We start from the raw sequence: 15,014 nt of genomic DNA, 5'->3' as shown, positions 1-15,014 counted from the left end.
GTATCCATCCTGTCCCCCGTCCTTTTTCTGTAGCCACAGAACCCCTGATGTTTGGCTGTCCAGGTTACTATCTGGAACTGCCTACACTTGGCAGGCGACTAAGTTCTAGCCAGTGGCATGAAATAGAAATGGGGTGGGCAGCTGTTGGGAGGTGTCCTTGCAATGGAAAGGGCTTGCCCTTAGCCCTTTTCCTCCTTCTTGCTGGATGGGATGTGGATATGAAGGCTGGAGCTTCAGCGGTCACCGTGAACCATAGCCTTGGGGATGGAGGCCTGATTGGAGCAGTGGGAGGGGAGGTGCCTGAGCCCTGAGCCTGCAGTATGCCAAGCCAGCCCTGGGTTATCTACCTCCAGACTTTCAGGCGAGGGAGAAACAAACTTTTTGCCTGTTTGGAATTCTGTTATTTTGGCTTTGCTGGCACTCATGGCCAAAATGATTCCTGATGACCACTTATAGGTCAGTTTCTGAACCCCATGCTCTGTTCTGTAGAAGCTATTTATCCGCTCGGATACAAGCACCACAATTTTGGAGACTGTGGTTTCTTTTAAGACGGATACCAAACCGTCTGGCAGTGCCTCTTTTTTCCTTTTTCTTTTAAAGGCTGTCTCAGCTATTCACAAATCTTTCTTCTATCATAAAATTTAGAATTAGTTGGTTAGTTTTTCCTTATACCTTTTTTTTTTATTCAAATCGTTTTATTAAAATTATTTGGCAATTTTAATAGCAGTGCAAAGTTTTTGACTCTGACCACTGGACACGCTTACACACGAGTTTATGATATTTGGTCTGCTGTGGGTTTGGGTGCATGTACTTTTCCAAACCTTCTGCCCTTCCTTTCATTACCAAATGGCAAAGTGCCTTCAGTTTTGCTGTCTACAATATTCTACTACTGAATGACAGGAATCTGGAAAGTAAGATTGAAAAAAAAAATCCATAGATTCAAAAATTCTCTGCAAATATTAAGAACATGTAAAGTATACTAGAGACACAATGTTGTGGTTTTGAGTAGCATCCAGGGCCTCTCCAGAGTAGGTGGGAGATGTCAGACATCAGGAGCATATTTAGTTGTCCCATCCTGGAACACAGTCAAGGTGGGCTATCTGAAATACAGAGCTGATTATGTCACTTGGATGCTTGAAACCCTTCAGAGGCTTGACATCGGCCTCTGGATGAAGTTCAAAGTCCCAGTCTTCTGACCCTGGGCTCTGGCTGCTCAAGCTCTGGCTTTTGCTTCAGCTCTTGCCTTCACTTCATCCTTTGCTCAAACCATAAGAAACCTTCTCTCCAATTACTCTTCTTTCAGACTTCTGTGCCTTGACACATACTGTGCCTTCTGCCTAGAATGTTCTCCCTACTTGATATATAGGGCTGATCCTCTGGATCTTTTGAGACTCAGTTCAGAGGTTCTCTCCAAAGAGACACCGTGCTGAACCGGGAAACTGAGTTGCTGCCCTCCATGCCCCAGTGTCCTGTGCTTTTGTGTGTGATGGCACCATCCACGGCACAGCCTGGAGACTGCCTGGGAAGTGTTTGCTTCTGACCAGAATATCATCTCTTGAGGTCTTTCATTTCTGCGTCTCCACTGCCTAGTTGTGACAAGCACAGAGCAGGCTCCCAAGGAGTATCTGTTGACTAATCCTTCTGATGACTGATCACATACAAGCCCATGTAATTTGAAATGTGCATTTTTTTTTCTTTTTTAAATCTGGCAGGGCACAGAGGTTACGAGACAAGGGCCACACCATGGCCTGGCTCCTGGAATTCTGTTAATGCACTTACCACTTTGGATGTTGAGGGCATGATGTTTGTCTAGGCTCCATCCTCCCAGCTTAGAAGCATCGATTTCATATCCCTGCAGCACTGCTGTTCTTTTTTCCCAGAGGATCAGATCTGGGCAGGATTCATACTCATAACCCACGGAAACTGTAGGAAACAAAAGCACACAGGTGAGCAAAGGCGCAAAGTGCACAGGTGAGTAAAGCCTCTTCTTTGGCTTTGATATGCACGCGAGGCTCTGGCTTGTCTTTCGTAGAAAAGGAGAAAAGGTCATATTTCTAAGTGCCTTAGAAATCCTGAGCCTTAATATCCTTTTTTTAATAGAGCAATTGTGCATTATGAGGAAAAGTTAAAAAAAAAAAGTACTAAACAATTTAAAAAGGACCCAGGAGAATCAATTCCCAGGAAATAATCCTTTAGTATGGAAAATACTTCAGGCACAAAACTCTTCACTGCAGCACTATTTATAATAGTGCGAATTGGAAGTAATCTAAAAGTTTAAAAGGGGTTACAGGTTGAGCAAATCAAAGTGCACCCACTAGATGGGGCCCCTGGATGGCTCAGTCGGTTAAGTATCTGACTTTTGATTTTGGCTCAGGTCATGATCTCATGGTCATGAGATTGAGCCTGGCATTGGGTTCCATGCTGAGTGTGGAGTCTGGTTGGGATTCTCTCTCCCTCTCCCTCTGCCCCTCCACAGCTCTCACGCTCTATAAACAAATAAGTAAGTACGTCTTCAAAGTGTACCCACTTGAGGAATATTATGCAGCCACCGGATAATTTGGTTATGAAGATAGTGGGGTGTCATGGAAAATGCTTATGGAATAATGCTAAGTTGTATATACAGTATTCTATCTAGGCTTAAAAAAAACTATACACAAACTATAAACGAGAAAAGAAAATAAACATAAATGTTAACAAGTAGTTGTTTTATAGAAACATGTATGAATTTATTTATATTTTTGTCCGTTCATCACATTTTTATGAATGATAATGGTATTACTTTACTAAAGAAAAAAATTCAAGGTCGTTTATAATGAATACATGGAAAAAGAGCTCACTTAGGGTACTTTGAAAACTGGAAGTTGCTTTGAGTCTCAAAGCTTGAAAATCCCCTGGTTTCATTTCTGTTTCATAAATCCAGACCTCCTCAGGAGGGCACCGGGATGCAGGCTAACCATGGCAGCCGTCCTGAGACTGGATTTGTAAAAAGCCCTGTACCTGCCCTGTGGAAAGGAACCAGCAGAGACAGGAATGCCATTTCTTTCAAGCATCTTTCTGTGCTGACAGTATCCGTCAAGAGGTCAATATCCTACTGCATGTTCAGGACAGGAATTAACAAGTGGACAGTCCCTTAAAAGTTTCTTTAGGTGCCATAAAAGTTGTTAGCCATCTATGGCAGGAGGGGAATGTTCACAGGGACATCTTCTCTGTGACCGTGAGTCCCTTAAGCAGCCTCTACGCCTCCTATTGGTCACCTAAGGGAAGTGAGCCTCAGCCCTTGAAGTCCCACTATGCAGACACCTGCCTTTGTCCCTGGCTGGTGGACACTAAGGATACCCATTTCACCTGAAGAGGTTGCAAGGCTTTTTTTTTTTTTTTTTTTTTAATGAGACCCCAGAAGTAGTTTGAGTTACAGAAGGGAGAGTGAACAGAAAGAGATGGCATCTTCACTCCCAGCATGCCCTTGTGCGGTAGGGTGGGATGCAAAACTACAGGGAAGGACTGGGATGAGTCCAGCTCCGTTCCTGTCTCATCCATCCTTGGGAGGTTCCCTCACCTCTCCCGGCCTCGGCTTTCTCTTGCAGAATCCGAGGACAATTTCTGACTCACAGGGTGGTTGTGAGGATTAAGTGGGATATTAACGTGCAGGGAAGCACACTGTTCAGAGCAGGTGTTCAACAGACATTCTCTTATTGACTGCCTGCCTTCCCTCCCTCCCTTCCTCTCTTCTTTACAACATTATTTCTCCTCTGCTTCCTCATTCTGCCATTGCTCAATCTAATAAGGGGATGAAATTGGAGTAGGTTTCAAGATGAGAAGGAATTTCCTGGGCTGATACTCTACGTGTTTGGGGGATTAGCCCCGCAGGGGTTAGGTCGGCTCACAGTCCAGCTCTGAACCCTTCCTGGGACTCTGCTATATACGGAGGCTGGAATGAGCACAGCCAGCCCCTGGAGCCCGACGTCTGAGTGGGGCTGGGACTCCAGGTGAGGCCACAGTCACCTTCTGCTTCATCTTAAAAACAGACAGAAACAATGAGGAGGGGGGCCCCTGGGTGGCTCTGTCAGTTAAGTGTCTGACTCTTGATTTCGGCTCAGGTCATGATCTCACGGTTCATGAGTTCAAGCCCTGCATTGAGCTCTGTGCTGACAGCATGGAACCTGATTAGGATTCTCTCTCTTCCTTTCTCTCTCTCAAAAACAAATAAAAACTTTAACAACAACAACGACGACGACGACGACGACAGAACCTCTTTGATTGAAAATAAGGTAAAAAGGCCAACAAGCCTTCCTGATGAAGACAGAATCTTAGCTCCTGCACCTCAATAACTCTGAAGAAACCCAGGAGCTCCAGACTCCCACATTTCTCATGGGTGAGTTCAGGCCAGATGGTTGAGGGGGTCATAGCTGCATCTTCGTGGCACAAAGCCTCTTTTAGCTGTCACATACCACCAGAGCACTTTTCAAGGGCCCTTCTGCTTTTGTAACCCCCTTTAAAAAAAATTATCAGCTTTTCCACATTCAGGTCTTTGAGTACATTCTCTTAGGTCACGGATGGCCACCAAAAAGTCTTGAAGGCCGACTAAGCCGTAGGAATTTCTGAGAAGAGGAAGGGAGGAGGAAGAAACACGGCAAGTGGAAAAAGAGCCCCACGTCCCCAAGCGTCACTGTGTCTCTGAGGATGGCCTTGAGTCCTGGGGCTGAGAGGCTTACCGAAGGCTTCCGAGAGCCCGAACACCTTCTGGTTGTAGACATCTGTCTTGTCCCAGATGAAGTAATAGGACAAGTCCGGGGCCGCAGCAAACCACTTCCTGAAGAGGCGGCCCTCCACTGCCACCATGAGGTGCACCTTCATGAGGTTGAAGGGGATGGTAGGGTGGGTGAGGCTGATCCTCAGGACAGATTTGTAGCCAGGGGTACGGCTGCTAAGGTAGCTCAACCTCATCTTGCAGCCAGAGATAGCGATTTCCTCCTGCAAAGCCTAGAAGACAGATTACACAGCAAGTGGACGGTCATGGACTCGTGGGAGGAGGGGGGCTGACAAGCCCCATGTGCTCTGAGTGTTCAAGAGGTAGAGGAGGAAGCAGAGATGGGGGACGAGGGAGAGGAGGAGCAGGAACTAGAAAAGAGAGACGAAAGAAGAGGGGGAGGCAGGGTGTGAAGAGAAGCAGGAGGAAGAGGGGAAGAGGGGCAAAGGGGAAACGGGAGGGAAGAGGAGGGATCCCAGAGTCAGGAGGCCTGGCTCCGGACCAGCTCCACGTGGTACACCCCTGCCCCATTCCACGCGGATGATGGTGCTCACCCTGCTGCATTAGTGAGAGGAACACATGAGATAATGCGTGTAAAATATTTATCATCATGTTGCCTCTCATTCACTAGCTATGCCCTCCGAGAAACGCGTGCAAGCTGCCGAACGTCAGCCTCCTCTCCAGAGTAGTGTGAGGATTGAGTGAGGTCACACATATAAAGTGCCCAGCCTATGACAGGTACTCAGTAAACAGGATGCTGCTGCTGCCGTTGGTGCTGGTGCTGGGAGCTGAGGGTAATATGAAGACAGACTTTCCTTCAGACTAATACGGACAGCCGCCTCAGCAAGGGCAGTTTCTCCCTCAAAACTTTCCTAAAATAAGACCCTCAAATACCTTTCCTCTTCAGGAAAATAAACAGAGACCATAAGAGGCTGGCCAAACAATTATGCAGGGTTGAGAGCACGGCCTGCCAAGGGCCTGTGGCCAATGCCTCCCTCCAGCTCACCCACAGAAAGGGGTCAGACTGGAGGCATGGAGTTTCCGTGCCCCATGCTGTGCTAGATGAACAGAATGGTGGGGAAGGTGGCACTTTATCTCCTGTATGTAACAGGCTCATTTCCAAGATGGAAACTTTAAATCAATGTCAGGGTTCTCAGGCACATGGCGAAAGCAGAGAACTTCTATCAGCTTGATGCTCTGGGCTCTGTTTTAAGAAGGGGACATTAAATCAATTGAGGCTAACGTATCCATTAAAAGGACAATGATTATTCTACTCTGGTGTTCAGGGAGAAACTGGGCCTTCACAAAGAAAGCTTTTTCCTTTCTGTCCATTTCATATCACATATGGGGGTGAGCTCTCCCTACCCCGTTCTGAGCACACAAAATTTTAGGGACTGGGCCTAAAGCAAAGCAACCTTCCTAAAAATCAGCTTGCAGCTTCTAGACAAAGCAGGCTCTATACCCTGGTGAACCACAGGCAGGGTTCGAGTGCCATCCTGACGCTCTCATAAATATTTATCTTCAACACACCTTTTACAGTGTACGTCTCCCAGTGCTTGCGAAGGCTGGCCAATGATAGGGCCAGGAAAACCCAGGAGCTTGTTTTCATGTGTTTCATGAATCTGATAATAAGCAAGGTTTGTGACCCAGCTGGGCTCGCAGACACCCAGCTCAGGGAGCGCTGCGAACAGGGTGGGACCTTTAACCTCATTTGTTCCAAAGTCTCTGCTCCTGGGAAAATGTCTAGATGGAGCTGAACCAGGGTTGAGTAACAAATTACTTCTCTCCAGCAAGCTCTGTCTCCGCTGACAACCATTTCAAAAGAAAGGTCAGCCTGGTAGTTGAGATAGGAGACCGGCGCCGAATCTCTAAAAGGAGCGAGGTTTTCAACCTGAGGGTGCAATGAGAATTTCAAAATGGCTGTATGTCCTTGTGGGCTGGCGCCAGAAGCCCATCAGCAGGACACACACACACACGCACACGCACACGCACACGCAGATATGACTGCTCAGCCAGGCGTGAAACATACACACGAAAGTGTATACGCTCCCTGCTCCACAGGCCCCTGCAACCTATTAACATGCACATGACCAGAGCTCTTGGTGGGCAAGCGAGCGAGCCTGGGACCTCTTCCTGCCATCTCTCTTCCCTTGGCCTTTGTTCCTGCCATCTGGGATTGGGCTGGGATGGCAGAAGACATCTCACTCTCCACAGCTTTGTTAGGCCAAGAATCTATCTTGGTTTCAATCCGATTAGACTGTATCTTTCCAAATTACTTCCTTTTAATGAGAATTAAGTACAGCACTTGTATGTAGAGATTTGAGCCAAAGCATGCCTCTGGCATGAAGGCAGTGTGTGTAAAATAATCTTAAATAAGAATAATACTGGAGAAAATTTATTGAGCGCTTACTGAGTGCTACACCTTGTGCTAAAGCGCCTCATGTATATTTTCTCACTGAACCTTTATTATGATGCCTGTGTGTCCCACTCCTGTTGGTAGAACCTATCATCATAAATATTTTCCACAGAAATGATGATAGAGGGGGACATTGGAGGCTGGGGGGAAAGGAGAGTGGAAGTGAACTGGATGGCAGAGCGGAAAAGGAGTGGGAGTTTATTATATGCCTGAGTGTGCCAGGAAGCTTCCAGTGCTCCTGTGTTTTGAGTATGGAAGAGGGGTGACCATCACACGCCACGGCTGCTGTGGGGTCTGGCAGCCGGATTCTGCATGGTGGGCTGATGAGATCTCCCTTTCCCCTGTCTCTGAGATCCTCCTCCACCCCACAGGTGAAATAAAAGCACAGAGAAATATAGCTAAGAAAGCTGGGTACCTGAATTTCTGGAACGATGGGGCCTTTCTCTGCACAGGAGCTGGCAAAGGACGTCAGCGGGGATGGAGACACGACAGGGTTGGGGCGGGCGAAGTTGCTCAGGTCACAGCTGGGAATCTCATTCTCCTCATGTCGCATGATGATGGTTTCCATGACAAAGAAGCGATCCCAAGGCAGCCAGAGGGTGTGCTCCTGTGTGATGAAAGGTGCCCGCTCAAACCGGAGGATGATAGAGATGCCGCCATTTGTGACCAAGTCAAAGCTGTTTGAGAGGGGGAGGGGTGGGAAAAAGGGGGGAGCAGGAAAAGCAGGAAACAGGAGATGAGGAGGAAGAGGATAATGGGTGGGGGTGGGGCAAAGAGAGATATAAAGGAGAAAAAAATTACACCAAAAGGTCTGAGCACTTGTTGAGGAGACCATAAAACCTAAAGACTTCACTATAACCACAAACAGTAACAGAGATTCCATAAAGCATTGGTTTTGGGGGAAATGGTTCATTACAGAGATTTTACCAAAACCAACATTAATAATCGCTGCTATGGAGAGCCATTTGCCGGGACACAGGACAGCTGATGAGCTTCTGCTATGGTGGTTCTGGTACCTAGGGACCCTTAGAGCTGAAGCTCAGTGAGAAGTCAGCAGAATGAAGTGGAACAGGTCCTGCCCTGGTATTAGGAGCCCTAAGCCTAGTCCTGCCTCTGCCATGAACTGCTCTGCGATCTCGAGCACATCCCTCAGCCTCTCTGGCCCTCAATTTTCTCAATATATAAAACGAAAAGGTTCAAATGGATTTTTTATTCAAGTATAATTAATAATACAGTGTTATATTCACTTCAGGTATACCATATAATGCTTCCACAATTCTATACGTTTCTCAGAGCTCACCGAGATAAATGTACTCTTGACCCACTTTATTTCACCCATCCCCTCTCCCACCTCCCTTCCGGGCAACTACCAGTTTGTTCTCTGTATTTAAGAGTCTGTTTTCTTTTTCTTTTCTTTTTTTTAAAATTTGTTTGCCTCTTTCTTTCTTTGTTCATTTGTTTTGTTTCTTAAATTTCAAAGGGATTATTCTTAAGTCACTAAGATCCTATGATCCTACGGCAATTTTGGCTCTGATTATGATAGATTACTCAATGCAGGCCTTTGGAATTACAAAAAGGCACAACTGACAGTACGCGTGAGGTGCAAAAGGGAAGCTGAAGACTGAGGCCCAGACTCCCTGCTGCCGTGAGGTCTCTGTGGTGTCCGGGAGAGCCGGTGGCCAGCCGGCCACTGTTCACAGCCCTCTCCCAGTCTGATGCTTTTCTTCTATGGAATCACCAGCAAGGGACCATTTGGTTCCCTGTGATGAGGAGTTTGCTATATCCACAGAAGGACTGTCCTATCTTCCGTTAGTTCTGTTAGGATTTGTTATTTTTGGAATTGAGCCTGGGTCCCTCTTCTTATAGCTACTTAGCCATTGGGCCTTGTTCTACCTGTTGGGGTGACTCCTTCTGCCTTTGACAGTCCTTCAGGACTTAGAAACAGTGGCCCGGTCCACCTGCCACCTCTTGGCTGTGATGTCTCTGGACAGAGTCTTTTAGCCACTACTTGAGGATGCATTCTCAAGGCCTGTCCTCATCTTGTTCTTGTGGTTGGAGAGCTCCTGCAAACTCCTTACTTGGTCAGAATTCTAGCTCCCTCCCTCTCAGGGCATCACGTGCCCTCCTCCTCTTGGCCCACCACACACCGCCCAGGAGTCACATGTTTATTGCTTGGCCCAGGTGCATGATTCCTCATTCATTCCAGAATCTAGCCCAGCGCTTGTCGCTTATAGTTTACAGAAGGACTGTATGAATGACGCTGTCAGTTTCTTTTGAACTGAACACCCTAGGCTCCTTCCTACTTGGGCTGTTGTTACAGACCAACCCAGCATTCACCCGTGCAGTTGGTTATAGAGACTCTAACACAGGACCTCACCTTTATGCGGGTTTGGGCTCTCTGCTCTGGCTTGCTCTTCCCTCTCCCCGGGATTTTACGATGAACTGCCCTGACCTAGTGCCAAATCCTGTTCCTGACAGACGATGCCCCCAGATTCGGGATTCTAGGCTCCGGAGCCTGACTCTCTTGTCCTTTGCTGAAACTTTTCACCCACTCTGCCTGCTCCTCACTCAGCCCTTTCTAGGCCCACACTTGGGTAGCAGAAGTAGGACAGTGCCATCTTCAATAAACAGTGACGGAGTTTGTCCTGAACCAAGAGTTTAGGTTTTGGCTCTCTAAGAGAATATCCATGGTTTGGGGAAATACCCAGAGAACGACTTTCCTATCATAGACCTGAAGAGCATCTGTACTTTGACAGAACATTTGTAACCATCAAACAGAACTTTGGCCCGGCTCACGAGCTCCTTTCACGAGAGCATGAGCATGGGGAGGAAGCGAAGACAAACCCAAAAAGACATATTCTCAAGGTGGTGAGTGGGCTAGGGGCAGCTGGCCCTGCCAAGAGCTGGGTGTGACTGGATCTTGCCAAGAGCTGGGCCTGTTCATCTGGAGGGAAACCTTGTTGTGGATATGGATGTGAGTCTGACCACAAAAGGAAGGCCTGGATCTCAGGCGAAGCCCAAACAGCTCAGGGCCTGTCTAAGCACTGCTATTCACTCCATAGGTGACTTCTGTCACCTGAGCCTCAATCTCGTCATGTAAAATGATGATCATAACCACTTGGCAGTTATTAATTAGACAGATGGGATAAGGAATGGGAAAAGCCCAGAACCCCACTCCCAGGGCATCATGCTCCATATTCCCCCATTCAATTCAGCGAGCCTGGACTGCTTCTTCTGTCTGCTATTCTTTACAAATTTTTCTTCATGGCTTCTATTTTCCATCTTTTTATCGATCTCTTTGGCTCTAGTTAAGTCTTGATGTCTGGTATTCCAGTGTGGTGGGTATGTGAAAGGGACTGGGGAGCTGGGCGAGAGTGGGCAGCACAGTGCCTGCCTGGGAAGTGAGGGATACAGAGCTGAGTTAGACTTGGTCCACAGACTTGTATACACTGTGACGTTCAGGCTATGTCTCAGGCCTTACGGGCTCTCCCGAGGTGTGAGAGATAAGGAGGGTGAAAGAAAGGGAAGCTGAAAGGAAATGGGCAAGATTCATACATAACAAATGGGGATCTGCAGGCACCTGGAGAGTCAGTAATGGCTCTCCTCCATTATGCACTGTCTAGTTGGGAGGAAAACTCAAGCCCCATAAAGCACTGGTTAAGAATCGCTTTGAAACTCAAGCTCTCTGCAACTCTGGTTCCTATGATGTGATTTAGTAAACTGATGCAGGAAGTGTGGCTGACGATTGCCTCCCAGGCTCCCCATGCTGTCAAGGGGCCACGGAAATCACAGGGGCAGTACACACAGGGGGAATCAAAGCCTGGAGGCGAAGGAGTGGGCTCTTCTCAAGGGCCACCAAACCTACATGACTCCGGAGTGTTTTACGGACCCACTCTGACCAAGTACAGCAAAGGCAAAGGACTGACGATTTGCCATTTCATGGCAATGACGGACACCTTTCGTGACAAAAAAAGAGCAGTCCCCACGGCTCCTTCTTGATGACTGTTTCACAGCAGGTAATGATGTAGCCACAATACCTGTTGCCTAGAATGCTCACATCTGCCACTTCCATCTAGCAGGCAGCCCCAAGCTGGAAGGCAGTGAAGACAGAGCATGAGAAAGATATACTCCCCCATGCCGTACTGAACGTCTGCACTGACGTGCTTCCTGGGCTGGAAGGTGTGTGGGGCAGGGGACAGTGGTCTGGGCCGGCCAGATTACTCCTGGCACTGGCCGCCAGCCCCTTCTAGCTGGGCCCCTTCCCATTCACAGGGAGAGGAGGGGGGAGAGGGCTCCCCATGCCAAGCTTGCCACTCTGTCTAAGAGGCACACATGTCTACAAACAGATGAGCCTCTACTTCATTATCACCTCGGCCAGGACATGTTCACGTCTGATATTGGATTAAAGAGGTGCTAAAATCAATCAGGCTGGAGCATAATTTCCAACACAGAGTGAAAATCAACCTTATGGGCCCACACTTAGCCAGATGGACTGCCACCACCTGATTTTATTAAAAATCGAGGACCTGTCACCACCGACAGCCTAAATTGTTCCACTTTCTTCCTTCTCTTTCCATTTTCTCCAAAATATTCCTAGTGGCCTGTACCACAATCATCACCTCCTCATCATTTAATAATTCGTAATTTTAATAAACTGCTAATATTTACTGCATCCTTACCGTATGCCAGGTCCTGGCAATATGGCAATGAACCAGAGGAGGGAAGGGAAACTAAGATTTATTAAACACCTACTGTGTGCAAGGCGCTTCCTCATCCATCATGGAATGTCATCCTTACAACCAAATTGTGAGATGCTAGTATTAGGACCATTCATAGGTGAAGAAGTTGAGGTCCAGAGAGGTGAGGAGAACTGTCTAATTGTTCTAGCAAATGGAGAGTTAGAGTGAGTGAAGAAACTTTACTTCTTTCTACCGACTGTTCTCGCGGGGATCCGAGGGGCAGAGTTCTGTCATCACCCAGTGGCTTCCACAGACCTAGGCAGTTGTAGATGGAAAGCACACAGCAGGAATACGAACATTTCTGGAGTTGTCTGGTCTGAGGAAAGTGGCCCATGTGACAGTGCTTTATATTATAAGCCATTGAGCAAGATAACATGTATAAGGTACCCTATGCTTACTCTGAGAACCAAATGAGAAGAGATTGCTTAATTTCTAGCCAAAGGGACTAAGGCCAGAGTCAGGTGCAAGGTCTCACAGCTAGTGAGTGGCAGAGCTAGGCCTCTGAATTCAGGTCCCATCCTCTTTCCACATTGCCATTCCAGCAGCAGCTATGTGGCAAGACCACGAGAACAGGACCTTCACTAACCCTGCTCTACAAAAGGTCTCCTACCTGCCATCTTGCCTGCTGACTGTGTATCCAAAGAGAGGATTATTGACGAAGCTGATATTCACACCAACCAGTGGGGTCCCATCTGATGTCATCACTTGACCACGAATGACACACGCATGCCTGTGGGTAGAGAAGAGAGAATGACGTCATCTACTTTTCATGTTTAGAACCCTGGATGGCAGGGAAGCCTTGGAGGTCAGAAGACAGAAGGCAGGCCGCTCAGACATATCTGGGCACCCAGGGGCTCGCTGTATTTACTCAAGAGGAGTAATATTCTTCTTTTTTTCATATTGACTCAATTTAAGGCATCAAAGTGTCCTCTAAAGGGTTATAACTGGGAGATGTTTGTAGATACCTTACTAGACGTCATTTTCTAAGGATTCTATGTTATGCAGTAAGGGGATAAACTGATACAAGAGGGCTACACCAGCAGCAGAGTTAGCAGCCGGGTTACAGAGTTACGCTTGAGAATCCAGAATCATGAGACTTGGGTTCAACGCTTGACTCTGCCACTTTCTAGCTCTCTAAAGTTGCAAAAGTATGTGACAGCTCTTTGAAACTCTGTTTCTTCAGAGCAAGCTCCATGAATGACAGTGGCTATTATTGTCACTAATGGACATAGTGGAAGCGGACATACTCTCGAGAAAGTGAACAGGATAGAGGGTACATCCTCTTGTCTGGCTTTAGAAACAGCAGAAGGGCAGATGCTAAGCATCCCCCTGGAGTGGTTTCTGGAACCTGTCGCCATCTCCCAATAATATCCCCGCTCCCACTTACCCTCTATATCCCAGACAACAAACCATCTGTTTCCCCCCAACTTGTCAGGCACGTGTTGCCTAAGCCTCTGTGTCCGTGCAGTGCTCTCCCAGCTGCCTCAGTGTCACTCCAGCACCCCTCCCCCAACACTCTCATCCTTTATGACTCGGCTTCAAATGACACCTCTTCCCTGAAGTCTGTCTTGATGACCCTAATTAGACTAGTCACTTCTTTCCAAAACCTGACACAAACACCCAGATACCCTGCCACACTGCACACAGTCCTCCTCTCCACTAGATCGTGAGCTCCTTGAGGGCAGGGTCAAGGACTACTCCTTTCCTTCTCTCTGTAGTGCCTGGAAATGCCTAATAAGCACTAGGTCATTGTTTAAAACAATGGTGGATTGAGTAAATGAGTGGGGCAATTAGAGATCATCTAGAATGATGGTTTTTCAAATATATCAGAAATACATCAGAAATGGAACCTTTTCACCAGAAGATATTTTATAAGGACCTCAACATGGAAAACAGAAACCACATCTCTCTAGACGAAATAAGAGCTTTGGAGTGATTCTGAAGGCAACTCTGGATTCTTATGTCTCTGGAGAAGCCAGAGAAAAGCCTGTTGGAAAATCAATGAGTTGGTGGAAGAAGAGGAAACGGGTCCACAGAGGTTACGTTATTTGCCCCAAGTCACGCAGCAGGTAGTGGCAGAGCCAAGCCTCACATGCAGGGCTCACAGCTCCGGGCCCAACTTAGACCATTCTGTTTACCACTGGCAACGGGAGAAAAAGGAGGTGCTCAGTGGTGTCAACATCCTAAGGCATCAGGGCACTGGGGAGACAGCCCTGGTTGACAAGCCAGATCTGAGGCGAATATTCAGGTGTGAGTATCCAGACAACTGTTTCCATCTGCCTCTGTTCAGATGGCTTTTTTTTCTGGCTTGGAGAAGGGCTACTGATGAGACCTATGGGCATTCATAAAAAAGGGATCTCAAACAGCCTCTGCCTCATTGGGTACTTACATCTCTACCTTCCTAGAGTGATAAACTTTTCTCTGTTTGATGAGAAAAGCAATTAACACCAGGCTTGTAAGCAGCTGGTCTCACTAGTGTCAGCTTGTCCTTTCAGAAGGCAAGAACAACTACCCACAATGCATCAAGCTCCCCTCCCCCACCCCACCCACCCCACCCCACCCCACCCCACCCCACCTCACCTCACCTCACCTCACTACACCCAATCTGGTTAATGCTAATCCAGTCAGCGGTTTCCTTCCGAGGCCCTTGGTCTAAATGCAATTACACGACAAACGAGTTAAGCGGTGAGGCTCAGCAAAGACTCTCAGTCCTGCTCTGAAGGTCTCCCAATACATTTATGTGAAATTATCTCTCCACTAATGGGAAAGATTTATTCCATCAATTGTATTCAGCTGGTACTGAGAGATGCCTTCTTTAATGGAGGAAAATTGAATTTCTTATTGCTGGAACTTTGTCCTTCCAAAGAATTACTAACAGATCTCATCCTGGTGCTGGCGACTGTCCAGCCTTGTCCTGACATATGTGCCTTCAGATTCTGCTTGGATGGCAACTAGCCCTCCGGGGATGGTTTCCTTTTGGGGGCTTCCCTGGCTGATGCCCCTCATACACATGCGGGCCAGCCTCCTCTGATGATCTCTCTTTGGAGGTTTCCTGATTATTGGGAAATGTTAAATCAGCACCATTTGGCCATCCTGTAGCCTTCACTTTGGC

The 15,014-nt window shown here is 47.4% G+C and overlaps 1 protein-coding gene across 3 annotated transcripts in view; it reads right to left on the bottom strand.

Moving 5' to 3' along the window:
* The window catches only part of TENM4 (teneurin transmembrane protein 4), a 597,404-nt gene that overhangs the window by 58,322 nt on the left and 524,068 nt on the right, over positions 1–15,014 (bottom strand). For all 3 annotated transcript variants that reach the window (XM_042957496.1, XM_042957497.1, XM_042957498.1), the window contains 4 exons: positions 12,513–12,632; positions 7,579–7,840; positions 4,713–4,980; positions 1,780–1,923 (listed from right to left, as the gene is read on the bottom strand). In XM_042957496.1, the coding sequence (XP_042813430.1) occupies positions 1,780–1,923; positions 4,713–4,980; positions 7,579–7,840; positions 12,513–12,632 (794 nt within the window). The remainder of the gene's footprint in view (positions 1–1,779; positions 1,924–4,712; positions 4,981–7,578; positions 7,841–12,512; positions 12,633–15,014) is intronic.

The sequence above is a fragment of the Panthera tigris genome, chromosome D1 (genome assembly GCF_018350195.1).
Source record: "Panthera tigris isolate Pti1 chromosome D1, P.tigris_Pti1_mat1.1, whole genome shotgun sequence".
NCBI lineage: Eukaryota > Metazoa > Chordata > Mammalia > Carnivora > Felidae > Panthera > Panthera tigris.
This window is presented reverse-complemented; position numbering and strand designations above follow the sequence as displayed.